Here is a 27440-nt window from a genome sequence, read left to right on the forward strand (position 1 = left end):
TCCGACCTCCCATTTCTCTGACTTAAGTAGCCCTAACCCTTAACCTTACCCTAAACCTAACCTTAACACTGTAGAATGGGTAGTTGGAGAAATGAGCCGTCGGACTTTTGGGCAGTCGGACTGATGTAGGCTCCCCGAAAGATCCATCCATTGGATTCTTCTGCTACCCAGGAAAAAAGAAGGCCACATTTCTCTGTCACATTTGAAATAGCCTTAAAAAATGGGACATCTAATTCAGCCAATGTGATGCAGATCCTGATTTGGGACACAGCTGTAAAGTTTGCTGTTCTCAGGATCAAGTCCTGTCGGACGCCCAACACAGCATCAGTCAAGAATTTAGCGCTCGGATTCTGATTCCCCTTAAGGTTTTTCTCATATTCCTTTTGTTTTGTTGCTCTTATTCAAGTGTCCCAATCCCTGCCGCTCAACACCAGCTCTTCCCCAGCATGATGTTGCCACCTCATTGCCTCACAGCGGGCATAATGTAAAATGGTTAATGAGCTGTGCTTGCTTTCTTCCAGACATACTAGCACTTTCAATTACAGCCAAGAGTTCAGTTCCTCTTTCATCAGACCACAAAATCTTTTGTCTGTCACTTAGGAGTTTTTTACTGTCTTTGTGCCAACCTCAGGCATACTGTTGCTGAGTGTCTTTTGTTAGTGCCGCTCTGCCATCTAGCACAGATTTACAAAGTTGTGCACTGACTTTTGTTCTCCAGCAAGGATCTGCCACCCCAACGCTGTGAATCTGAAGAATGGTTCATAGCTTCTTGACCTGTTTGGTCCAACATGTTTCAAGGAAAGTCCTTTTTACCCTGTTAGTGACCTCACTTATTTTTTTCATTATGCGTTGTGCCTGGCATCCTTGCACTTGGTGTCAGGTGTGTAACAGTCATACATTGCACTCAGGGAGTAGTGTTTTACATGTTACAGCCATATGCTCATTTCATTATTTTCTTCATCCATCTACATTCAAGTGGACTCTGTAATAGAATACATATGGGAGCAGTGAGGGATTTTTGAGACAGCCAAGGTGCTGAAATATCTCGAAGATAATGAGGAGACATTACATAACATGCACTGTTTATTCTGCCTATGGTTTATATGGTACTTTGTATTTTTCCCCCTAATATAAATGCATGGTATCACAACAAGACTGAATCTCCACAAACAATACATTTTTATGAGCATCAGATTTGAAGCAATGCATTTTTCAAACAATCCAATTGGTCTTTGAATTGTTATTTAGCATAAAAAGTAGAGGATTTTTCGAGCCTATAAAAAAAGACTACTTTTTAGTTTCCAACATCCCACATTATTTCAAGTAAGGCTTTATAAAACAAGAAATTTTGAAATGTAATAGAGTAGTAACATAACACTTAGAAGGTCAACTGAGATGTGTAACTAATCTCAAAAGAAAATATTTGATTTATTTAAGGCTCATTGGTTACAAGCAGATACAGCAGTAGGAGCTAAAACCGTCATTAAATTGATCCTGCAGATGGATTTGAGAGGTATGGTTACTGGATATAGGAGGCAGGCTGCCAATTGCCTGTCAACATCACACTGAAGCTTTCGGCGTGTAACACGCCTGCCTGGTCTTACTTGCGTCCAAGGAAGATGGAGGGATAAGCAGGCTGATCTGGACTATTGAGATGCAGTCATGGGAAACAGACTGCAGAATCTGTTGCCTTGCCAACCAAGCCCCCTTGGAGTGTTAGGGTTAAATGTAAAAGATTCTCTGCCAATGCAAATATAGGTTGCCATCTGTTTTCATTACTCTCCTTTTGTTACATATTTTTGAAATACGCAAGAAAGTGGTGTTGTGTAGGTGTAGGTGTTCAGATCAGTGGCCCTTTCAAGCATTATCCTAATTAGATTTTTGATGTGAGTGCAATATACGTACATAACTGGATGGCAATTACAAGAGCATCCACATGCCTCTCAAGGCGCAGGGATTTGGTAGAAAGCATATGTTGACTCCTCATATAGCACGTCTTATAGGATTACTGCAGGCACAGAATAACATTTAAAATGTGAGTTGTGCTGTGTGACAGTTAATCGAATATGTTGAATTTATAGAACATTATCTAGCACTCATTGTTGCACACTATACAGTAGCTACACTTTTGAACATCTAATATAATATAAATATATGTATATATATATGAGTAATCAGATAATTAAATTGTGTGCTATTCTAACATAATCCAACAAACACAGAATATATCAAAAAGCACTTATCTTGAAATGAAAGCACACAAAATCATCTAAGTATTTTTTCATTTCCCATAGTTCTGCTTACTTGATGCCAGTTTTAACTTTGCTTTAAAATGTAAACTTCTGAAAAAAACTGCGGTCAACTTAATTTCTGTCTCTGACTATTAATCTCCAGTGAAGCCAACAGAGATATGGCAAAGGCAAGAAAACAGCAAACTTGTTGCTTAGGAACAGTGAGAAATAACCCTAACTTTTCTTGAAGCATCTGATCTTATCTCCCATGGTGCGCATTGCTCTGTGTGTGTGTGTGTGTGTGTGTGTGTGTGTGTGTGTGTGTGTGTGTCACGGGGAGTGGGGGTGGTGATTAGGGGAGTCAGGTTTAGCAGAGGTTGTTTCTAGGCAACTGTTTTTTTTTTCTTTTTATATGAAACTTGTTTGTTTTTCTGCATTTTCTGTCTCCCCCAATTCATTATGCCACGCTTTTTCACAAATACGGTATCTCATCACTTAGGGAGGGTTAACTGGCTCTCTGGTGTATGACCCAGCATAATCTATGATGAAAACAAATGACAGCAATAAAGCTGCTTTGTGCTGTTTGGGAAAAGATCCCAAACATTCATTACAGAATGATATATGTGCTGATATTTTTCAGAAATATAGATCAAAGGTAATAATTTCCCCTGTAGACTTAGATAAAGTAATGCATACTCTCAGCCCAATATGCACATTCTCTGCTCCCTTCGTCAACAAAGGAAAAATTGTGATGTCTTGTGCTCTCTCTTCTCATGTTTTGTCATAAGCTTATGCTGAAAGTGTGCAATGATTATTTCAACATGTCCTGGTTTTGTTCACTCACATCCAGCATTACCATACACATGCCTGCATCTTGTATCAAGTGAAGTTTGAATATTTGACCTACGACAGCTGTTGGCGTGCTGCCCACATGGGAGCAGTTTTACAGCCTGTGAGCTGCGGTAAACAGTCCAATAAATAAACCTTCTTTTTTTTAATCAAGTTTTCAAGTAATAACAAGCCAGTTGTACAGTTGTTGGGATGATGTGTGTGTGTCATGCAGCAGTTGAAATGTCAACTTGTGACCTTATTATCCTCATCATTTTTAATTAAAGCTGTATTTGTGAGTCTGTGCATGTAGATATTTGAGTGAGTGCGCCGCAGGTGCAGAGATATTTCTGCTTTTGTTCTGCCGTACATGATGCATTTTACATGAATGTTCTTGGTGATTAATAGGTTTCATGTGAGGTTATTGCAGGATAATTTATTTATTTATTTATTTAACAAAAAATTATACAGACAAGAAAAACCCAAGTGCAGTTAAGCTACTGTATTATTTCAAAAGCGTAGACTTTGACAGTACAGGCAGTGCAGCAACTAATTGGCGCATCAACCCCCCACTCTTTCACATACACACACTGCACTGATTGTACTGATGTCTTTTACAGTAGAACCTCTTTGATCTGCGTTTTAATTGGTCTATCTGTGAGGTGTTTAATTAGCAGCTTTGAACTGGATGTTTCAGGTGGAAACCTGTGGTGGATCCTGTGTTTTGTCATACCCTAATTAAAAGCCTTATCCGCCAAAGACGTGACCTCCGCGCAACCCAAACACTCTTACTGTTCATGTCCATATGCATGTGTGTGTCAGAGAACAGACAACCCACTGTCAACACTAACTGCGAGCCATTGTGAAGCATCCCTTCAATTATTTCTGGCAGCTTTTTTCCCCTCATGACAGTGCCGCGCGCGCAGCACATGCAGTCAATACACTTTTCTGAACTGAGTGATGGTGGTCTAATGACATTTCAGACCATTTGACAAAAGTCTGGCATCATTTTAAACAAACAAAATATACATCACTGTTGATCAGTCTACATGGTATTTAATTAGAAATGTCGGTGGACCTTTTCACTCGTGTGTGAAAGTGTGGTGGAGAAAGATGACGTGTCAGACTGAAATGTCATGTCATGCTTTAAAACAGTTCAATGAATACTCAATGGTGAATTTATGACTGATTAAATGAAACATGACATTCTTTGGATATCAGACGTTACCTCAACAAAGAATGTAGTAATAAGGCAAAGAAAAAAAATTGAACCAATAAAAGAACATCAACTTTTTTCTGTGACTAGTGACCTATTGATTTACGTGACTGAGTGATTCCTTTGTGTGTTATGTCCCATTCCAATATCCAGCTTCAATAGGGAATTCATCCAATTAAAGAAGCAAAATGCTGTTTCATGGGGACATTAATTGTGGCACCAGTCTGATGTCAGACCACTGGAGTCTATTTCAAAGCAATGTCCCAGAACGAGATGTGAAATGGAGAAAGTCCTTGGCCTAATTTGAATGCAGTAAAAAAAAAAAAAAAGAGAGAGATAGGCTACTATAGTTTTGAATGATCTTGTGCTGAAGAGGAAAGCATCATCTCTTTTAAATAATAAGCTTCTTATAATAACTCAAACAAAACACTGAACTTGTATGGGCCATATAAGATGTAGGGGTGAACTAATCCTTGTTATCATTTCTTAAGCAATATTTTACAGTCTTAACAATAATTGCAGTTAACTGAATGGTATCGGTAAAACTACCTTCAGTCTTGATCTTAATCTAAATTCTTTCATCCAAAATCAAGAAGGTATAACACAACAGAGGGAACTTTCCTACAGTGAGATAGCAGCCTCTGTTGGAAAAACATTGACACTACAGCTTTGAGTTCCAGTCGTTCCAGTTGATATAAACTGGCCACTTATAGTTTGAGTTTGTCCCTATAAAAAATAACAAGTATCATATTTCTCAACTTCTGTATTTTGGTATTTAAAATAAATAAATAAAACAAAAAATTCCTTTTCCATTTTTTAAGGGCCAGGCAAAAGTTACCTAAATTTGATTCTTTCACAGGTCACACACTTTTAGCTGGTGTGTGACCATAGTCAGTGTAAACATTTAGAATGATCTTATCAAACATACAGAGCAGGTAGGTCTGTGTGCATCATTAGCCTCTCCATAAATATAATTGCATGCACCTGCTCTCTGTTGCTGTCCTGTGTCTCCAAGGTAGCACACACTTTTCCATTGCAAAAACATGATGAGACAAGGAGTCATCTGTCATATTCCCCATAGCAATCCATATGGTTCCCTATTGTGAGTGAGTTAGCAAAAACCTGCAGTAACCAAGCTGCTATAAAGGAGGAAAGTCTGCCACTGTCATAGGCCTGCAGTGTGACAGTGTATTCTTCTGTTAATACCTAGTCCACTTTACTTTCTCCTTTCTATTACAGAGTTTCAGCTTTTAATCTCAATTAGGCTACAGTTCAAAGGTTAGTCATTTTGTTTGGATATGATAGGCTACTACATTCTTCAATCTTCTTCAATCAATTGATGGAGCCCTTGAAAATCAAAAACAGACGCTTTTTGGTCTGTTCTGTTTTTGCCTTTTGAAACAAAAAATTCAGCATTAGGCGGAAAAAAAATGCTTCAAAGAATTGGCCTACAGTTAGCTACAGTTAGCCTACAGTAATAAGCAGTTTATCCTTGACCACATTAACTGACCATGTCTCAGACATATGCAAATCTACTTTTCATTTCATACAATGCGTAGATTAGATGTGTCAATGACTTGCTTGTAGATGATTGATTATTGAGAGAGAGAGAGAGAGAGAGAGAGAGAGAGAGAGAGAGAGAGAGAGAGAGAGAGAGAGAGAGAGCATAATAATCAGCCTATGACAAAAGTTAGTAAAACTAAGTCGGAGGCTAAATACATTTATAGATATTTCCCTAGCAGTTGATAGAAACCTAAAAAACAGAGCTACCAGTTAGTGAATAGTGAATACCTATATAGGCTATTAAAAGGCTAACCTTTTTTTCCTCTCTTTTTAACTGGCTCAGCACCGCAGTCACTGAGCCGCTGTCAGTAGAAGGTGCGCAGTGTTTCCCAGTGGGCGTGGCCTCAGGTCACGCGACAACAGGCATCATTGTTGCCGCCGCCATGCAGCTCTTGACGCGGACAGTGTTGTTAGCAGTGGTTGGGAGCAGAGTAGCACAGAGAGCCATGGTGAGTACTGAGGACACCACAGAACAGGTTTTCCTGTTTATACTGTCTGCTATGGTCCAAACATTAGTGTATCTGCTGCTGTCAGCGAGCTGAGCTATAACGCTAGGGCAGATTTAGGACGTCTATTTATAAATGGGGTGCAACACACAAATGGGTCCGATGTCGATGCAGCAGCAGCCGATAGCTCCTAGCATAATTTAGTGTGACGAGGGTATGCGGTTAACGGTCTGCCCCTTCAACTCAGCCACCATCTTTTAACAAGTTTATTTAACTGGACTCAGATTTATCGTATTTCCTGTCACGACAGGATGGTTGGTGTTATTTTATGGCCTGTTGTTATGTAAATTATGGATCAAAGATGCCGCTGGAGTCCACAACAATCCATAGTGATAATCCGCAAGATTATTAAGTGTAAATTAACCTAGCGTCAGACCAGGGGGACCCTCTGTTTGTGTTATCTGTATTCATTTTTATCTGCTCAGTTTGCGGCGGTTGACCTGTGGTATCTCGTCTTGAACAGACAACGTTACACACTTATTGGGGTTTACCGCCTCAACCGGTTCTTTATGTAAAAACAGTATGATATGATTGAAATGTGAAAGAGCGATGAGTAACTTCCTTGTTTTGCCAAGTGTGTGTGATTCATCCTGCGTGGTTTTAGCGTTGAGCTCACCATTGCCCTCTGCTCTGCTTCCTTGGACTTCAGCCTGTGTCTTAAGTTGTGTTGCTCAATGTGTCACACACATTCACCTACGTTACATATAATCTTCATTCTTCACCTTTATGCAGTGTGCTGCTCAGGTGGGAGACTGGCAAAGTGCCAAATCCATCTACGAGTTTTCTGCCAAGGATATTGATGGCAATGAGGTTTCTCTTGAGAAATACAGGTAATGTACACATACACAGACATGAATATTAAAGCTGCTGTACATTGAATGTACACATCAGACAGTAGTGCCTATTATCTCAGTTTACCTTCTTGCTGTTTCTGTTTTTCCTTCCAGAGGGTATGTGTGCATAATTGTAAACGTAGCCTCTAAATGAGGAAAGACCAAAGTAAACTACACTCAGCTAGCGGGAATGCACGCCTCCTACGCTGAGAAAGGTTTACGCATCATGGGCTTCCCATGCAACCAGTTTGGAGGACAGGTAACAATCATAACCTCATAATGATGTAGCATTATTTTTATTTCTTTATTCCATGCCTTATCAGAGGAACATTGCCAGTGTTGTTAATACATAAACTGTAAATCCTGAACCCTTCCTTTGTATTGCTGTTACCGTAATCCTGAATAATGTGACCTGACAGGATGGAAGTGATTTAAATGATTATTCAACTTTACTTTACACCGTTAAGTTTAAAAACAAGCTTGTAAGATGGATAGATGGATTCTTGTGCATTTTAGATAAATCAAGATGGGTATACTCATACCATGTAAAGCTATTAGCACAATTGGGACACTCATGTTATTCATTTTCTTATGCGTCTTTGTTTGTGTGTTGTCCAGGAGCCGGGAACTGATGCAGAGATTAAAGAGTTTGCGAAGGGTTACAACGCTGAGTTTGACCTCTTCAGTAAGATCGATGTGAATGGTGATAATGCTCACCCTCTGTGGAAGTGGATGAAGGCACAGCCCAAAGGGAAAGGGACCCTGGGAAAGTGAGTTTATGTCCTTGATGACACTGTGCACAAGAACTTAGACCATTTTTCTTTAGGGTCAAGTCATCTAAAGTCCAGAACCTCATAATTTTTCAGTCTCTAACTTTTTGCAACTTCTGACATCTTCAACTAGTAGCATAAAATATGCAATAAACAAGTCTGCCTGAAACAGGTTTCGGAGGATTATTGCTAAATGGATTGTAACATACCCAGATGTATTTAAAGGCATATAATCTATTTCTAATTATTTCCCGATTAAAGCAGATATCAGTGGCACGGCCGTTTCGGCTAATGCTGTGTTCAAGGCAGGCTTTTGAAACCGTAAGTTACAGCTTCAAGTCACAACTACGACTTGGTAGCGTTCCAGGTAACCCGTAGCTCGTGTTTTTTACCGTCCTGTTGTCTGTGAAAGTTCCCTATAACGGCCACTCGTAACTTCCGACCCGTGAACTCGTACCAGATCGAACTGGTATGACTTCACAGGAAGGAAAAACACAAAGTACGAGTTTCCTTGAACGCACCATGAGTTAGCAGCCCCCGCCCTTGTCAGGCATCAATTGGTCCTCGTGCTACGTCACCACATTCACGCGCATCCCTTGGCTGCACACACAGCCCTTCATGCTGTTCTCTCCCCTCATTGGATAACACTTGTATCCCACAAGGAAAATTTTCTCCTCGGGTTACAGCAGAGCAGAGTGACGGAGAGACTCGTGTTTAGGCTGAAATACTTCATGTAAGTGATTGCTGACGGAAAATAGGACTATTTAGGACTTATATTAACAAAAACATTCCACTGATATCTTCATCACTGAAGTTGATGTTTGTACAACCACAGCATATGGTTCAGAGACCTTCTTCAAGGTTGGCAGCTCTGTCCTGTATGTAAAACACACATCCTGTTAAATTTCTGTTACTTAATCCTTACTTTCTCCCTCTATGTTTCTTATTCACATTGGGCAAGGTGGGTTTTTTTCACTGCATAGTCCATGGAGCCATTAAAAAAGATGACAGTGGGTGTGAAGATTAAATTCTGCTGTATGTGACAGTCTGATAACAAGACAACATCCATGCCAAAAACTGGGGTGTAAAAAGATAACAGGTCGGCAACAGGAAAATTTAACAAGAAACAGATCATCATTACAATAATAAATGAGTATTATTTGCTCCATGGTCAGGTGTGGGCCAACAAGATTTTTTTCTCAAACTGGCTCTTAGTTGGAAAAGTTTTGAAAACACTGATAAAGTATCTTTACCACTCAGTCATAAAAGAAGCCAAACAGTGAGCAGTGGTTTTGTGTGGACATGATCGACTCTTAGTCTGTGAGCTACAATATAAGGAAAGAGCATAGAAGAAGAAAAGTCTTGTTGTCAATGCTTTAAGCTGTGTTGTAACGTCTTTCTCCTCTCCATTTCCCCACAGTAACATCAAGTGGAACTTCACTAAGGTGATTTGTTAATCTTGTGAAATCATCAGTGAAATGTGTCATGCCATGTGCATGAAAGTCAACAGTTGTGCTAATAATCTGATCTCTATTCCTCAACAGTTTCTTATAAATAGAGAAGGACAAGTGGTGAAGCGATATGGCCCAACAGATGATCCCAGCGTAAGTGACATTCATAGTAGTTTTTTCTATATATGTTTGTTTTTTTTGTTTTTTTTAAGTCTGAAGAGGTTTATTCAGTTAATTTGCTGCTGAATGTTTGCCATATATTATTCTTTGTGTGAAAAACAAAGTATAGATAAACTGCTTGGTCAAGTATGTACTTGTTTTTGTCGATTTTTTAAATATATATTTAATCTCTGTTCATGGCGCTGCATGAGCAATGGGGTCATTCACCATCTCTGTCATAGTAAACTCTGTTTGTTTCTCTTTGTAGGTGGTGGAGAAGGACCTGCCCACATACCTCTAGTACAGCACTCTGCTAAGTGATGGTTTGACCCCTGACCTCTCCTGTGGACTTCAGGGTATTTGTGTGTATGTGTTTCTGGACCAGTGACGGCCTGTCTATAAACCCAACATTGGGGAGGACAAGCCTGATGATTCCCAGCGTGCAACTAATCCCCAGAGCCCATGCACACCAAACCCTAGAAGTCTATGTGAGAGGACATGCACTCCATTAGTTGTCCAAACTAGACACTTTACACCTAACTTCAGCCTCTGAACAGCCATTCCTTTTTCTTATACAAACACCATTTAGTCCTTTCTGAATGTTAAGTGACAAGTCTTTGCATGTGTCAATGTCAGTATTAAGCAGGGACACAGGATGCCATACATTTCACAACTTCCACCATGCTACTGATAGTATTATTATTATTATTATTATTATTATTATTATTATGATTAATATTATCTTAATAATATTACCTTGCACTTGACTTGCCGAAGGGCCCTTCACTGTACCATGTCTTATGTGTTGAAATTGGAAAATAAATGCTGTCTCAAACACTGATTTATCAATGTAGATTCACTTCATCAAACCTGCATCGCACTTCATTTTATCTTTCTGCGAGTTATTGGAGTTATGTGTTAGATATACTGTTTGTTGTGATGGCACATTTGTTGAAATATTTTATAACAGATAATACAAGATTTTACATTGCACAATTCGAACATATAGACTAGTTTTAAGATGGCAATGCCTTGTAGTAGTTTCCTTCTGTAGAAATGACTAAACAAATTCTCTACTACCATTCAGTGTGTGTGAGTTTTGAGGAATTATCCAAAAGCAGAATGTACTATCAATACCAACAATGTGTAATTGGGTTTGAATGTATTATCAATAGAATTGACACCAAAAAAGATCAATCGTATGTTGGCTCGCATCCGTGGCACATGAATGCCTCTAAGGCTGTTGCTGTTTTGTTAATGAGCGCATTCACAACACATTTGTATAGCACGGAAACAGTCTTATTACATATAAAGCAATGAACGGATGGTAGTAAAAACGAATGCCCAACATTTGAAAATTTGTTGTTAGAATATACCTCACTATAGCCATTTCCACTAGGCATATAGAAAACAATTTAACAATCTTAATTTTAATGATTTCCACTTACTTTAATTTGTGGTATATTACTTTTTAATATTATATAATCATATAAGCTTCTATTCAGCTATTATTGTTTTTTGAAGGGGATGCCCTACTAAACTGTCATTGACATACAAGAGTGAAATATCTCTCAGTGGTCGACACTGGCGCTCTCTCTCGGTTATACGGTCACTTGTGAACTGAGCAGGATGAGGATGATGCTGTAGCGGCTCGCGCATCAGCCCTTGCGAGAGTGATGATGACGCACAGCAGCGGCGGAGGTGATCGGCGCCGCTGGCCCTGAACGTGTCGCTGGGTTTGTCGACGCACGGCGACAAACGAACACTGGTGTAGCTATGTAGTCTGCAGCTGTAGCACTAGTAAACCCAGAAGAAGGTGACATGAGCGCCGCTTTTGTAGCTTGTCTGGCAGCGCACACCGCCGCATCTGGTTCTCTTTGAGGAAGGACACGGCTGCGCGTCGTCGTCAGCGACCGTCCGGGACGGGATGGACGGGAGGACTGCGGATACCGGGGATGACGGGACTTCGAGCGAGGCAGCGGAGGGCGGCCTCAGCCTGCAGCTTGACCTGGGGGACACCGGTTCGTATGTTTTCCAGTTAGCGTTACAGACACAAACCTCTGTGGTGGTGGTGGTGGTGGGCTTTACCCAAACCCAGCAGTCGGTGACAGCAGGTGCACTGTGAATGAATATGGACCTAAATTAGCTAACATGCATTCATATGTGAATGGAGCTAGACACTGACTGCACTGCAGAAAAACATATTTTTGCCACTTAATCAGACACATTAAGTGGCAAAAATATAAGAAGGGAAACCTAAGCTACTGAAATAATGAATAATGAATTGCTTGGTTAGATAACGGTGACAAGATTCAAGTGACTGCTGCACAGTTGTAAATTGGCCCAAAGTGTCAGTGGCTTAATGCAGGTTGGCACAAACAGCACTGATATACTATACATACAGTCCCACAAGACTTGATTACAAACTGATGTTAGAAAGTATTTGCATGCACAGTATCTGCAGGAGCAATAGCTTTGTACTGTATGACACCTTCTCATGATGGTCTGCTCAGAATTCACTATAGTAAACAACAAACAGGCTGGTGGTCTCTCAGGTGTCATTTTGTTTTCCTCTACAGTCCCTGTCTGTCTCACCATCCTTCTCTTCCTCTTCCCAGCTAAATCTGAAGAGTGCTTTACATAATCTGATATGGAATTATAACATAAACCACACACTAATCCCTGATGGGTATCAGTTCCAAGCATCTCTGCAGATGTTATGGCTACAAATACGACCGGATAGGCATGAAGGTTTAATGATATTTAATGTACAAACATTTTGTGTGGAGAAAAAAATGAAAGCACATTTGATCCTCATTTATTTATTCAATTTATCGAGGCCAATAAATTGTATTTGCATGTGCATGCGCCTGTATACACAATAACAGTGGATGTTTGTGTACAGAAGATAACTATTAAACCCACCAGATTAGACTTGTACACAGAGTCTCAGGGCATCAAAATCTACCCCTATGTGTAGTGTCGCATTAATGTCACAGCAACAGGCCGCCATTTTCTCAGTTGATAAGAGAGAGATCTAATCCTCTTAACTATGACACACACACACAGGCCTTAAGGCATACTTCTCTTAACATTGACATGAAATATTCCATCAGGAGAAGATTGTTTTTCAGTGAGCTTTCGGTAAATGTGCATTTGCTTTAGTGTGTTTTAGTCTAAGTCATTGGCGGCACATCACTTTACAGGCAGTCTGATCCTCCCTCACACAATGATCAGAAATACTACAGTGTGTTATTCCTGTTTTGTTGCTTGCAGCTCAGTGGCACATTATTCTGGCATGACCCTAATCCCACAGAGACTCTTTGTGTCTGCACCTGTCCTAGGATACTCCTTCTCATTGTTCTGCCTTACTGGCTTTGATGCAGCGTTAATCAGTTTACAGGTGTGGGCAGCCCTGTGTGTCCTGTCACTGCACGAAAGGGCTTTAAAGGATCAAAGAAATCAATGAAATTCAGTCAAATGCTGAATTTTGTTGCTGCGATTTTACATGATGTATTTTGGCACAGTTTCCTGAGCTTGTTTCATGCACCAAAATACCCTCGACATTTTACAATTCACCTCCTAAATGTTTAGCCTAGGTTTCAAGGTTATAGCGATGGTGGTTTATTTGTTGGTTATTACAGTAGGTTCAATATGTTTGGTCCAGATATCTTAGCAACCATTGGATTTAATGCATCTTGTTAGATTCATTAATATTCAGTATAGTTCAGTATAACTTCACCATTAGGTCAACATTTTGATTTGTTTAATTACCTAAAAAAAGTAATGACATCTGCCCTGGTCGCACTGCAGGTTTTTTGTACTAAACACATTTTAGCAAATAAGATGGTGTGCATGGTAAACCTTCCTACTGAGCATGTTCACCTCAGTTTATGAGTCAAAGCCTTCCTGTGCAGCCTCAGAGACACTAACATGGCTGTAGAGTCTTCGCCTTATTATTAATGCAGTGGCTATGTAATGTAGCTGGAGCCAGAGTAGAGGTTCACATGTACATGTGTGGCTTCAGAGGGCTGTGCCTCCTCACTGTTATCAGGATTTCAAGTTTAAAATTTGACAGTTCAGAATAATGATTTTTGTATCTGTCAATCCACCAAGTCAGAAAGTCAGAAATCATCACCAGATATTAAAGTATATATGAACTATTGTTGTATTTTGTGGTGCCTTGGTGATAGCTTTATATACCAGTTTGTGCTGTGTGCTTAAACATGGCTTAAAGTTTCATTATCCCCACTCTATCAGCCACGCTTCACTTAATCTTCACTCTCATGTGACCTGAAATGTAGCATTATAGTGTTCACTAAACCAATAGCTTGAAGTACTGTCATGTACTGTTTATTTTCCCATTCACTTCCTTCCTTCCTGTTCACTCACCCTCCTCAACAAACAGACACAGTTCTGAAGACCTCGTCCTTCATGTCGGTTGGAAAGAGTCTCTCTAATCTTCACGTGTGATTGGACAGTGGTGTGATCTGGACACCTCAGCCAATAGCAGCACTCAGATTAAGGAGGAAGTCAATCCAATAGAGTTTTTACCTTCTTGGTACAAATCTTACTGATCCAGGAATAGAAAAAAACTGACTGCACACTGCAGTAGTCTGACCACTGAGTGTCCGATTTTGGTTTAGTCAGGATTTTTGTGTTTTTTCTTTCTGGATTATCAAACATGGGTAACCTGTAGCCACTGAACTTCTCCGCTGGTGAGTTAACCACCAATTTATTAGGAACTAGGTTGATGAAGTTGAATATGCAGCATTGTGTTAGTATTGGGATTAACTTTTAGTTGATTCTATTGTAGACACTAGACAGTATAGATGCGTTGTGCATGCTACCTTTGAATAAACACATTCAAGTTAGCAAAAGGATGTAGATCTGGATGTTGATAAAAATAAACGCACCACAGGCTTCATTAGCAGCGGCTCTGGAACTTTCGATTGAATCGCACCATCTTGATCAGCAGATTAAGTTTCTCTGGTTGTTACTTTTCTGTGTATTTCAAGATATTTAGTTGATCCCATACAGATCAGATATGCCTGAATTATTGCATATCGTCTCATTTTCTTTATCAGATCACAGAGAATGTATCTATAGTCTCTATCTGCCTTGAGGCTTGTCTATGTGTGTATTTCTTAAACTTGCTTTACTTGTGTAAGAATCACCAAGTCCCAAAACAAAGACATCATTAATTGCTCAAGTCATTGTGAATAATATACACTGCTCACCCTGTTTCTCCTGCGTCTTCTCTCTCTGTTTCTGTCCACAGATTCAGCCAAGAGGGCTCAGATAACAGAGGTGAGAAGCTACCCGTCTGTCTCACCTGTCTTCTCTTTCCCTTCTTTCACCTGTATCGATTTGCTCTGTCTGACCTCTGATTGGATGATACACAATATATGTAGTATCACATCTACATTTGCACTTCCCCATTTCTTTCCTTGTGGCAGATGCTGTCCCCATTCGCAGCGGGCCAAGCCCATGAGAAAAAGATTGGCCACAGGAGGGTAGATGCCTCTGGAGAGACAACATACAAGAAGGTGAAACTTTCATTTTCCTCTCTCTCTCTCTGTTTTGTCTTAAACACTGTTTGTAGTTGTGCTTGGTGTCACGACTTCATCAACTACTCTCCACCTACACCTTAGTCTGCGTGTTCTTTTCCTTGTTCTCCACCTCCAGACCACCTCCTCTGCCTTGAAAGGGGCCATCCAGCTGGGAATTGGATATACTGTTGGTAACCTCAGCTCCAAGCCTGAGAGGGATGTGTTGATGCAGGACTTCTATGTGGTTGAAAGCATCTTCTTCCCCAGGTGTGTGTGTGTGTGTGAGAGAGAGAGAAAGAGAGAGAGAGTGTGTGTTGTTTGTATGTATGAGCATATGTGTGTGGGAAGTATCTTATATAATGTTTCACCCTCTTTCACTCTTTCTAATGGTCCCACCTTGTTCCACACAGTGAAGGCAGCAACCTCACACCAGCCCACCACTACCCAGACTTCAGGTTTAAAACCTACGCTCCTGTGGCCTTCCGCTACTTCCGAGAGCTGTTTGGGATCCGACCAGATGACTACTTGGTGAGACATTTGTTTTGTATGATGACTCATGACACATTTAAAATATCTGAATGCCTCGTAACAGGGTTGTGCAAGTGGGATGCTTACTGCTACATACAGCACCAGCAATTATGCACATACACATGTACATGGTCAAAATACCAGATAGTTAACTAAGAGCCACCTTCCTGATGGTTTGCTGCACAACTGAAGAGCTGAGCTGTAGAGAAAGAGCAACAGAGAATAATGATGTAATGTCAGTTTAAATTATATTACATTATTGCCTGAAAAAAGTACATTATTGAATAACAAAGTAATATCAAAGCAACATTAAAGCTGAAAACTGCAGTGGTATTTACCCATTTACATTTCATAAATTGGTAATTTGTCAAATTAAAGGTCTGAAAAATCAGTGTTTTCTTTCCCTTGCCTATTACATTTCATTTGATTGGAGTGAAAACAATAACACAGTATGATACCAGCAAACATAAGCTAAACATAGATTCATGCAAGGATCCCGCTGACAGTATGTGACTAATGATTAATGCGTTATCAAAGAAAACTCCCTCTGTGATGTGAATGTGATCATTAAACGCCTTCACGGATAAAAAAGAAAATCGTGCTAACACAACTGCAAAAAAGACACATGCCCTCATAAATTTTTCATGTCATGGTATACACACACACACTCACACTCCCACACAGAAACTGACACACACTCACATACATGTGCTCAGCTGCATGTCTAAGCTCACATTCTACCTGTGCCAGAGGGAGATTAGAGACTAAAGCCGTCTTTTTTAAACTCCAAGTTGTGGCAGCAGACAGTTGGAGAGTAGTTCATGTTTGTGTCTGTGTGTGTTTGTGTTGGTGGAGGAGGAGGAGGGGCTGAGTAGTGGTATAATTGCATTGTTTCGCTTCAGCTATGGAAAATTCAATTACTTGGTTCGACGAATTAACAAAGAGCAATAGATCATTTCTCTTACTTTTCATCTTAAATCATGTTAAATTTCTTGTTTGCAAAGCGTTAATGACTCTCAGATACCCACTGTGGATTTAAGCCTGTTCATCTTGTTGGACTGTTGATGTTGGGCTGCAGTTTAATATTGTCCAGTATAGCTCAACAAATTCCTGGTAGTCCACATTGTCTTCAGCGCCAGCATGAATCAGCATTACCACAGTGAATTTAGAAGCTTCTCTGGGATTACTAATACTATGCTTTGTGCATGAATGTCATTCTAGATGTTTAATTTTTTCCCACCTACACTCAGAACGCCTTTTTGTAGTCAGCTGTGAGTATGCCCTTGCACTTACAAAACAAAGTTCCCTTTTTGCTGCTGATGAGCTGTGCCATGCGAGTGGGTGGATATATTAGTCTTTTGTTTGGCTCTGTGAGCTCTCTATTGGATCCAACATTAACCAAGTGCAGTAAGCTTAAAAAAAAAAAGAAGTCTGCTTTTATGGCTTTATGAAACAGTCTTTTCAAATTTCATGACTTAAGGCAAGATTTTAGTTTTATTTTTAATCTGTGTTTCTTTTTTTCTCTGTCTCCACCCTGTCTAGTATTCTCTATGTAACGAGCCACTCATCGAGTTGACAAATCCAGGAGCTAGTGGCTCCATATTCTACGTAACACGTGATGATGAGTTTATAATCAAAACTGTCATGCACAAGGAGGCTGAGTTTCTACAAAAACTGCTTCCTGGATACTACATGGTAAGTCAAGCAGAGCTTATCATGCATGAGAACTATTTCAGTTGCACACTATTTTATTATTAAGATATTACTATACTTATTTATGATATTATATTTAGTATAAAGCGTTTCTTTTCTTTTCTTTTTTATCTTCAGTAAATGTCTACTAAATTGCCATACTGCACATAGAGGAAAAGGAGAATCCTTGCCATATGTTTTGTAATAGTATGTCTATATATTAGTTATAGGGTGTATATTGTTTGTGTACATGAGTGCATGCTTAAGAGCAAAGCAGCAGCAGAAACGTGTACTCATCTTTATCCTCTTTATCCTGCCCCTTGGTGTTGGCCCCAGTCAGCAGTGACGCCAGCAGGTGACTTTGTGATAGATAAGAGAGGTTGTACCTGACCGAGACCTGGGCTAAGTACTCCTTAAAAGGCTAAGCATGCACACAGCAGAGACACACCTATAGGCGAGGCCTGTGGATGTGTCACGCTGTTTGGCAGGTGCACTCCACTGGGGCCAAACCACATAGGCTACATGTCTTCTTTACCAAATAACATTTCTGTATTTCCCTCTCTCTCTTCTCCCATGCCTGTCGTACCAACCCCACTCCAGAACTTGAACCAGAACCCCAGGACTTTGCTGCCGAAGTTTTTTGGCCTCTATTGTGTCCAGTGTGGGGGAAAGAACATCAGAGTAGTTGTGATGAACAATATTTTACCACGCTCTGTACGCATGCACCTCAAGTTTGACCTGAAGGGCTCCACATACAAGAGACGAGCTTCCAAGAAGGAAAGAGAGAAATCCAAACCCACTTATAAAGACTTGGACTTTCTGAGTGATGTTCCAGATGGCCTCATTTTGGACCAAGACACGTACAGTGCTCTGGTCAAAACGCTGCAAAGAGACTGTCTGGTGAGAAACATAAGAGGAAGGAGCTAGATGCACATTATTTTATATAAATAGAAAAAACACTGTGCACAGCAGCACAGCCAAGGACACATAAAGTATTTAACTATTTCCATCTATTAATAGATGAATTTAAAACCATTAAAAGGTAGAATAAAAAAAACTGATTATGTGGCTAATCCATTTTTAATGTTGATGTTAATTTTCACCATGCCTTTGGCTGTAAAATTTAATCTATACTATTACCTGGGGGTTTGGGAAATGTTTTGAAATGTAGTGTTCCTATGTGTTTTATGTTAGGTTCTGGAGAGTTTTAAGATCATGGACTACAGTTTGCTGCTCGGGGTGCACAACAAGACACAAGCAGAAAGAGAGGCTCAGGCCCAGGGCTCGCCTGCAGGAGGTGGGGATGAGAAGAAACCTGCAGCACAGAGAGCCTTATACTCCACTGCAATGGAGTCTATACAGGGAGGCTCCACATGCAGGGATACGCTGGACCACGATGACACGTAAGTTGTCTTTTAATCGGATTTCCCTCATCAGTGTGTTACAAAATGATCCAGATGATGATATTGTTCCCCTCTCTGTCTGTAGCATGGGTGGCATTCCAGCTGTTAGTGGTAAAGGAGAGCGCCTCCTGCTGTTCATTGGGATCATTGATATTCTGCAGTCCTACAGGTAGGCAACAAAAAACCTAGAGGCTGTTCCTCCAGCATAAACAGAACCTGTTTTATACACACCTCCCATATACTTCAGTGAACCTTAAAGAAAACGAATGACACTTAAATTTAAAAAGAAAATGGATTGTAATAAATCCAAAGTATTGTAGTTATTTCATTAATGTTAAAAGTGCTGTACATATGACCTCAAACGTGCACTAACCTCCCAGTCTGAGATACTCTGAAAGGTTGCACACGCATCAGATGACAATTATTGGATTTCTCGCAGGCTCCAAACTCAGGAAGCAGTTGGTGGATTGGCTGATACAGTAGTAATCCAGGCTTGATGTGCCTGCAATATTAAAAGATGACGAAAGGTCCCAGAAAAAAAAAACTGACCCAGTCGTGTCACATTGTTTTTAAATAAATACAAATGGAGGGAGCTGGAGTCTTTCAAGTGTGCACATACAGGGATGTGAGGGTTTAATATTAGATCAAGTCTTTTAAAATTCACACTTTAGTCTGATTCAGCCTTGAGTGGCCAGGTAACCTTGGCAAGTCACTGAATAAGCTAAATCGATTAATTGTCCTCTCTGATAGGCTTATTAAGAAGCTGGAGCACTCTTGGAAGTCCCTTATTCATGACGGGGTGAGTAGCTTTCACACAACTGTTACATAATGGTTTGGATCCAGGAAAAACAAACCTTTTTGTTTTATTGTGCCATGTCTGTCTTTCATGAAATAGGCAATCTGCCTTGACTGCTTTTGTCAATGAAAAGTGCAACATCATTAAAGTTGCCTTGGCCTGTTTTCTTTTTGTTATTGCTCTCTCAACCCTCCATCAGGACACAGTGTCAGTTCACAGACCTGGTTTCTATGCCGAGAGGTTCTACAAATTCTGTAGCACCATCGTCTTCAAGAAGAGTTGCTGTGAGTCTTTAAACATGAACCATATACTCCTACACTTCATGTTTGTTAACAGCAATACCAATAAGGAATTTACTTATTGTTTCCCTCCAAATTAGTTACTGCACCATTTTACTTTTTGGAATGAGAGTAATATTAAAGTCTCCTCTGCTTTGACAGCATTGCGATCCTCTCCATCTAAAAGAGGCCGAGGTGCTCTCTCCATGTCCAAGACCAGTGCTGGAACCGGTTCAGCTGGACAACGTCCCTCATTGAGTGAGGAGAAGCAGGAAAACTTGGACAATCTGGAGAACCTACGAGGAGCTCGCAGCTTCCCGGGGCTGAAGGACAATGGTAGGACTTATTAAACTCTAGTCCACAGCGATTTTGAAGCTCAACATTTAAAGACCTGATTAAATAGAAACATGTTTCCCACAAGGACCACGCTGTCTTTTTTCATTACAATACAAAATGAGATGTTTTATTTCAAACAAGACGTGGACTAATTAGTCTGGGATTGTTTGGATGCTGTGGATCACATTTTCATCAGTGTTTTTCAAGGCGGGCTGCCCTCATCCAAGGTAGTCAGGAAATGTCCAAGCAGCATGCGAGTGATGCTGGAATAAAATACTATAAAACAGAGTGAACTAGTGAGTGCCTGTTTTCCCCTGCTGCCTTTTGTCTTTCTGAACTTGACACACTATTAACTTCAATTGTCTGCACTTGAGTGTTCCATTTTCTTGTTAAATGAAATGAAATGAACCTGTATTGATCCCTGTGGAGAAAGAAGTGCAGCAGCAGAATAACAGTAGTGGCAACAGCATCAAAGTAAAACCTTATACAAATTGAGACTAGGTGTACAGAGAAAACCTCTACACTTTCAGAGACTATAATGTGAGATGTACACACAGTTACACTTATTAATAATTGTGCTACACTAAAGAAAGTGGAGTGGGTAGGTAGGTAGGCTCTAGGTAGTATTTTACTTTGTTACCTTGAATACAAAGAGTTCAGGCGGACATTATGACATAATAACATGCAATATTCACTGTCCACATTCAGTGATGGAAATATGAAATTAGTACAATGTGAATAAGAAGAAACAACAAGTCCTATACAGTCTACAGTGTATAGACAGACAGTTCTGAGATCAGTGAAGAAGTAAGAAGACAATTTGAGTGAATTATTGACTGTGGTACAAACACACATACAGCACTGCTGCTTTTGTAGATGTCTAATTTTAGTTTGCAGAATTATGTTAAAGCAATTAAGTTCTGTTCATTATTTTTTTTTCATGTACATTTTAATTTGTCCTGCACATGACTTACAATTTCTTACTTAATTATGCCTCTCAGGGAGAGAACCACCCTGCACTCCTCCTTCATTTGAAGACGCAACCACAGCGTCTATCGCTACCACGCTTTCCTCAAACAACTCCTTACCCACCACCCCCTTCGATACACCAGAGCACCCACGCTACAGGAGACAAATGCATTCACCAGTTGTGGTCAGGTCAGACTACTTGCATGAATATGCGGTGTCATTTCTGCATTTCTGATTAGTATGCTGTTGATACCTGTGCTGTGAGTTCACCCATCACTCTGTTTGCTGCTCCCCATGTGCTCTGCGCTTTTCACACCCTCTGTTTATTCGTTTTTTCAGGTCACAAAAAGAGATAGTTGAGGTTCATGGGGAAAAGCAGGACACCATAACAGTGGAGGTGGAGCTCAGGTGCACACATACGTATATATATACAGGATGAAAATATGAGGATAATTTCTATAGCTGCCTGTGTGACAGTATTTTAACTTTGTTCTTCATCTTGCTTCATACAGTAAAATCCCAAAGAGCACAGAGCTCACAAAGATGACAGAGATGCCCTCTCCCAGCCACCTGTCACCTGAGCGTCCTCCCCGGGTCCTTGCGTCATCCACCCCCGCCTCTGCCAGTCCATCCTCAGCATACTCCTCCTCTACCCTTCCTCCTTCTTTCGCCTCCTCCCCCTCCGCCGCTCAATCACCCGGGCAGTCATCCGCCACACTTTCTTCTTCTTCCATCCGTCCGTCCACCAAGCCGCTCACGTCTCCCGCAGCTACTCAGTCTTCCACTCTTTCTCCTCTGATCTCTCGTTCAGCCTCACAATCCACAGCTCCCACCTCAGCAAACGCCCCCACGCTCCCTCCCGCGTCAGCATTTACTCCCATCTGCCCCGCATCCCCTCGCTCCTCCACCAAGAGCTCCCCTCACCATCTCCCCTCCACGCCTCCCTCCTCCATCCCTCCGAGCCCCCAGGTGCCTGAGCGGGCGCCACGTATGTCGTGCAATCAGCTGTCCGTGTCGAGCAGCCACAACTCATTGGATGGGGAGGTGCAGGTGTCCGACATCTACTTTGTAAGTCCCTTTTAATCATCTTTCAGTGCTCTTGTTTTTCGTTTTTTGTTTGCTAAGGATGTTCAAAGTGAGGAGAAAGGTGAACTGCCATTATCTTACCAGACAGAATAAACGATATATAATTTCATATACAGTACATCATATATAATGGATGAATCCAATAAGACTTCCAGTAAGACATTTTTTTCTTCCTCTGTTCTTCTTTGATTTACTGGGTCTCTTGCAGTGGCCCAGTCAGGACAGCGTGGTAGAGTTATGATGGTGAGGGGGGAGGGTGCGTGTGTGTGTGTTGCGGTATGCACGGGGTTGCTCTCGCTGTCCAAAATGCTTTTATTTTCCTGAAGCACGAAGCCGCCACCAGTCATAGTTCATGCTTTTGAATGTACCAGCGAAACACTGGGGTTGTCTTTCCTGCACAGCATGATGTATTTATATCTGTCAATCTGCATTCATGCGCCTGTCAATGTCATGCACAGCACTCCACAATTCTGTCTTTTGTGTGAATTTCTGCTGATGAATCTACATCATTGCATTCATACTCAATTTTCACATTTTTCTTTCCATCTAGCCTCTGTAATAACTGCTTCACGTCATCCCTTATATTTCTCCTTTGTTGTATAATAATTCAATTCCTTTTATTTTCCTGTCAACACATCATACTTATCTGTGTGTTCATCTGTGTGTGTGTGTGTGTGTGTGTGTGTGTCCATCCATCAGTATGCAGATGGCAGATATTGGGTGTACTCTCCTGTTCTTGGCCGTCGTAAGCTAAACTCTAGCTCAAGTTACAATGTAAGTCACCACCGAGGTAGTTAGAGTCATTTGCAATGCTAGACACTGCTCCCACATGCATAGGCGTCGCTGGTAACTGTTCCTGGGACTGTCACAGTGAAGCACAGCCACTTATGGATCTTCAGTGGCACTTAAAAGAAATCTACAGTGCATTTCACATGATTTATTTAATGTTGAAGTCTACAAAAAATAAATCCCACATCAACAAGCTGCAGCTTCTGATGCGTCTCTTTGTGCATTTGAAAAGAGCGTGCCTCTGCATGGATCACACCTCTGGTAAACTACTCAAACTAAATTAGATGTTTGAGGATCTTGGACCTGCTGTGAGTTAACTGTCACTTATACTGGCTTTGTATTCTTAATGATCCCTCATGCCTCTGCCCTCGAGCTCCCAGTTAGCACAGAGGAGCTGACAGGCTGATTAATGTTGTCAGTGCCTGGCTGACAGGTGAAAATTACCTGTTTATTAAAGCTGCGCTTGGCACATTGTAAAGCACCTAAAAACCTGCGTATATTAAGTATGTGTGACTGTGGTTTGATCAGATGTGATTGACAGTCCTGGCGACATAGATAAACAGTTCCACAATCGTCTTCAAATAGACTCAAAAGTTTCCCAATTCCAACTGAAGCATCTGTCAGAGGCTGAAACAACATTATATCATGGTCTTTGTAAAAAAAAAAAATTAAAACATCTCATCTTCTTTTTCAACTTGATGCATCTTAACGTACAAGACATGATCATTGAAAACACAAAAAACGATAAATAAATCATCTTCTGAACAATAATAACCAATCCCATAGTGACCATGAGCTCAGTGTAAACCATGCAGAATTGCACAGCTCACTGTCTGGGGATTGTGTCATAACTGTTTATAATATAGATAACTTTCTTCAGGTCAATTCTCATTCTTCTCCTCCTCCTCTCATCTTCTGTCCCTACCGCTGCCCTCTGCTGGTTGAATTCAACGACAGCAGACTCAGGACGACCGGAGCTGGGTGTACTCTCCTCTGCACCCCGGTTCAGAGTCCAGGAGGGGCTCTGATGGGGAGAGTTAAACGGTAAGAGAACAGTTTGTTCATGACTTTCAGTTCAAAATATTAATAAAACAGCATTTATCAATGTAAGACAACATAGTATATGTAGTATATTTCAATGGATATATGATATGTGTTATTATAATGTATATTCTGTAGAATGAATGTATTGTATATACAATATGATATGTATGATGTGCTAGTAGATAATGATGTATACATATATGATATGTAGAAATGTGGGTAATATGATTAGTATGTGAACAATTTAGAAATGTAAACGCTCACTCTGTTTTTGTTTTGTTAGGTGAAGCATATCGCTCACTTGTTTTTTGTTTTTAATTTTTATAATGTTTATGTTTTGTGTTTTCAACTGTATATTTGATACTGTTGGACCCCAGGAAGAATAGCTGTGGCTTTGCTGCAGCTAATGGGGATCTTAATAATAAACAAACAAACAGTTAATACATCAAGCAGAGATGAGTGAATATATTTATTCACCATTAATTTCTTCTGCATTAATCCGCTGTTTCTCTCTCGCTCTATTTCTCAAACAGTGGAGACAGCAGTGACGGGTGGAGCCAGAGGATATGTCCATATACAAGAGGCTGCAAGGTTTCAATAATAAAGCCACCAGGACATTATGAAGATTTAATGCTGGTTGCCCAACGCTGCATGTGGAAACTCGCTTTGCCAACTGTGACAGTACAGGAATGGATTTAGAAACATTCAAGTATACGAGAACACAAAAGATTGCACAGAAAAACATAACATACATAGAAACAAAATATATCAAATAATCAGTTCATGGAAAATATGACTGACATCAAGTTACTGTGAATGACTCTGGTGGCTGTTCAGGTATCCTTGCAGTCCTGCTTCCTGATTGGAGGTTTTTAGTGCTCATGAGTCTCGCTGCACTGTGCCAGCTCTGGCTATGCAATACAGACATACAGTACATGACATCACTTCCTCTTTTTGACTGAGTTTGAGTTTATTCATGCATTTATTTTTCACTAGGGGCATGTCAAAGCTGTATTTAATTTTATTTTTAGCACTTTATCAAAATACATGTGGCTGAGGTCTTTTGAAATTGTGTACGTTTTGTTATTTTGTCAGTTATTGTGTGAAAATGCACTCAAATACAGTAAATGTTTCGTGTGCTGTGTGTTGCACAGCGTCTTGTTTTTCCAGTGGTTTCTAATGGTTCCATTCAAGAAACTTTGATCAGACAATGAATGGTTGTGTTCAAAATGCCTTATCGACAAACTCATTTTCATAACTGTTTTTTGATATTTCGGTCACATGTAATCATTTGAGAGAGAGAAAAAACCATAAAAATATAAACATACAGAGTATTTTATTGTGCATAAATACCAAATCTTTGAAGCAGAGTTCAAACAATATAGCAGCCATGCATTTACAACTTTTCAGGATTGTAACAAATATATCAAAAGAGAGCAAAATGAAAAAAAAAAAATCAAATTATCTTTTGTAAATTGTAGATATACTGTGTGTGCTTAAGCACATGCATGTAAGTCTGTGCGTGCCCTTATGTCTCTGTGTGTGCATGTATTTGCATGCGTGTGACTGGGAGATATGTAAGTGCAAGATTTTCTGTCCTGCTTATTTGTCATATCGTCAAAAGATGTAACGTCCACTTGTTGTTATAAGCCATGGAAGTCTGAACCAGCTATAAGCATGTTGGCTGTGTGAGAAATATGAAATACAGATCCCCCGGTCTTTAATGATGCTGGATTTACCATAAATCAAATCATACAATTTAGTGAGAAAAGACAGACTATCTACTGTGATGATGATACAAGCCTAACCATAATTAAACTTCCTGTCTGTGTCGTAAGCACTGCTGTAACTTTTAATTGTATCATTTGAGTCTGCTGAAGTTAAAATGCCTGTTTGTAGGCAACAGTGTTTGTAGCTCATCACTGTGTAAAAGAAAATAAAAATTATATTGTGTAATTGTTTTGCTAGATTTTGGTGTTTTCTATAATAATCTGATTGAAAAACCAGCCTGGAGGAGAATATAGTATATAAAGTGTTATGTGTATAATTTGCTCACTAGATGGCGCCACAATGTCTCAGAAAATACACATCTATGTCGTAGGTCATTTTGAGTACAATCCCATACAGTATTTTGGTCTACTTGGAAATTCAAAACTCTATTATGCATTGTAAAATGAAATTGGACAACCGCATATGCCAGTATATGAGCTGCCTATAGGCCATAATGAATTTTATAGTGTTCTTGATGGATCGTAAAATAGGAGCTCATAATTAAAACCTCATACCTCAACCCGCCACCAACACACACATAAACATAACGGTATGAAATACTGATTGGTTTTCACTGGGGCTGGATTTTTTTTATTTTCTCTGCAGAGGGTTTGCTGCTAAAAATAAATGGAAATAAAACATAGTGTTCAATATGGCTTCAAACAAAGCAGCCAATAGGGATGATCTAGCTATCTGTTTTCATATGGCATACAGACTCTCTCTGTCTCTCTCTCTCTCTCTACAATCAAGTGAGAGAAAATGTGCAATGTAGCAAGAAGACATGAGGCAAGTGCTCACAGTATTGTTTTGTGTGTGCACATGCAGTATGCATGTGTGTGCTTTGTGTGAGTCAGAGTTGTGAATGTCACTCAGGGCAGCAAGTCAGCCATGTCAGGCCATGATGGAATGTGTGATGGACAAGGATCAGCGGCCTACTGTCCAATTGTCCTGAAATGAAATTGTCCCTCTGCTTGATTTTCCTCTCTTTTTGTCCCTCTCCATCTAAATACACACACACACACACACAGGCACAATCCTTTTGCTCCCTCTCATCCCCCCTCAATTCCCTCTCCTTGATTTTCTGCCTGGAGGTTATTCCCTCACCAGTCCGGTGGTGCAACTGACTGAAAACTATTCAGTACATATCATTTAGCCGCATAATTACACTGATTATATTAAATTCATCCCACACATACACCACTCTCCTGCCACAATTGAGGAGCACCAAATATGTGTTAATCCACAGGTAAAAATAGTCCTCTACAGATACACTATTTACCTTCAGAGTATAATGTTCACTATAAATCAGTGTCTATAAAGATGTATTGTAAATATGAAGTGGAATACAAAAGGCTTGAGGCTGTTATAGATTGGTGATTGGATCCAAATTATCACACTGTTGGGGTTTAGTCTTTTTCGTGGGATTTGTTAATAATAATCAATATGTAATACATAATTAGACCTATTCTTTCAGCTCTGATGGGAAATAAGGTTGTCATGGTGTTTGCATGTCAAGGCTGCTCATGTTGTCGGAAATCATGCCAATAGAGATGCAGGTTGACAAAGTATACAGCTCCATCACTTGAGTCAGAGTATATGTAGATCCTTTTATTGTTATTTTATTATTATTGTTGTTATTG

The 27440-nt window shown here is 40.1% G+C and overlaps 2 protein-coding genes across 7 annotated transcripts; both read left to right on the forward strand.

The window, feature by feature from the left end:
- The first annotated feature begins 6168 nt into the window (after positions 1 to 6168).
- On the forward strand, positions 6169 to 10398 carry LOC146971321 (phospholipid hydroperoxide glutathione peroxidase-like). Its single transcript, XM_085805851.1, has 7 exons — positions 6169 to 6287; positions 7077 to 7174; positions 7292 to 7436; positions 7796 to 7947; positions 9368 to 9392; positions 9492 to 9551; positions 9826 to 10398. Exons 1-7 carry the CDS (start codon positions 6222 to 6224, stop codon positions 9856 to 9858), a joined length of 579 nt encoding a protein of 192 aa, XP_085661977.1. The 5' UTR covers positions 6169 to 6221; the 3' UTR covers positions 9859 to 10398.
- Positions 10399 to 11240: 842 nt separating this feature from the next.
- Positions 11241 to 25986, forward strand: LOC146971322 (phosphatidylinositol 4-phosphate 5-kinase type-1 gamma-like). 6 transcript variants are annotated; one of them, XR_015038105.1, is made up of 18 exons: positions 11241 to 11578; positions 14839 to 14867; positions 15017 to 15106; positions 15246 to 15376; positions 15520 to 15637; positions 17180 to 17332; positions 17930 to 18229; positions 18524 to 18732; positions 18818 to 18901; positions 19483 to 19531; positions 19728 to 19812; positions 19969 to 20142; positions 21144 to 21300; positions 21451 to 21519; positions 21624 to 22179; positions 22406 to 22440; positions 23947 to 24030; positions 24564 to 24708. XR_015038105.1 is itself a non-coding variant. In XM_085805757.1 (18 exons), exons 1-17 carry the CDS (start codon positions 11485 to 11487, stop codon positions 24025 to 24027), a joined length of 2457 nt encoding a protein of 818 aa, XP_085661883.1. In that variant the 5' UTR covers positions 11241 to 11484; the 3' UTR covers positions 24028 to 24030; positions 24564 to 25986. The 6 variants fall into 6 exon arrangements, 4 of the variants coding, with proteins under 4 accessions (XP_085661883.1, XP_085661884.1, XP_085661885.1 ...); XR_015038104.1 differs by having other exon boundaries at positions 23944 to 24030; positions 24564 to 24620; XM_085805757.1 differs by lacking the exon at positions 22406 to 22440 and adding an exon at positions 22897 to 22971 and having other exon boundaries at positions 23944 to 24030; positions 24564 to 25986.
- The last annotated feature ends 1454 nt before the right edge of the window (positions 25987 to 27440 follow it).

This window comes from Trachurus japonicus, chromosome 17 (genome assembly GCF_045865225.1).
Source record: "Trachurus japonicus isolate A0001 chromosome 17, Traja_1.0".
Classification (NCBI taxonomy): domain Eukaryota; kingdom Metazoa; phylum Chordata; class Actinopteri; order Carangiformes; family Carangidae; genus Trachurus; species Trachurus japonicus.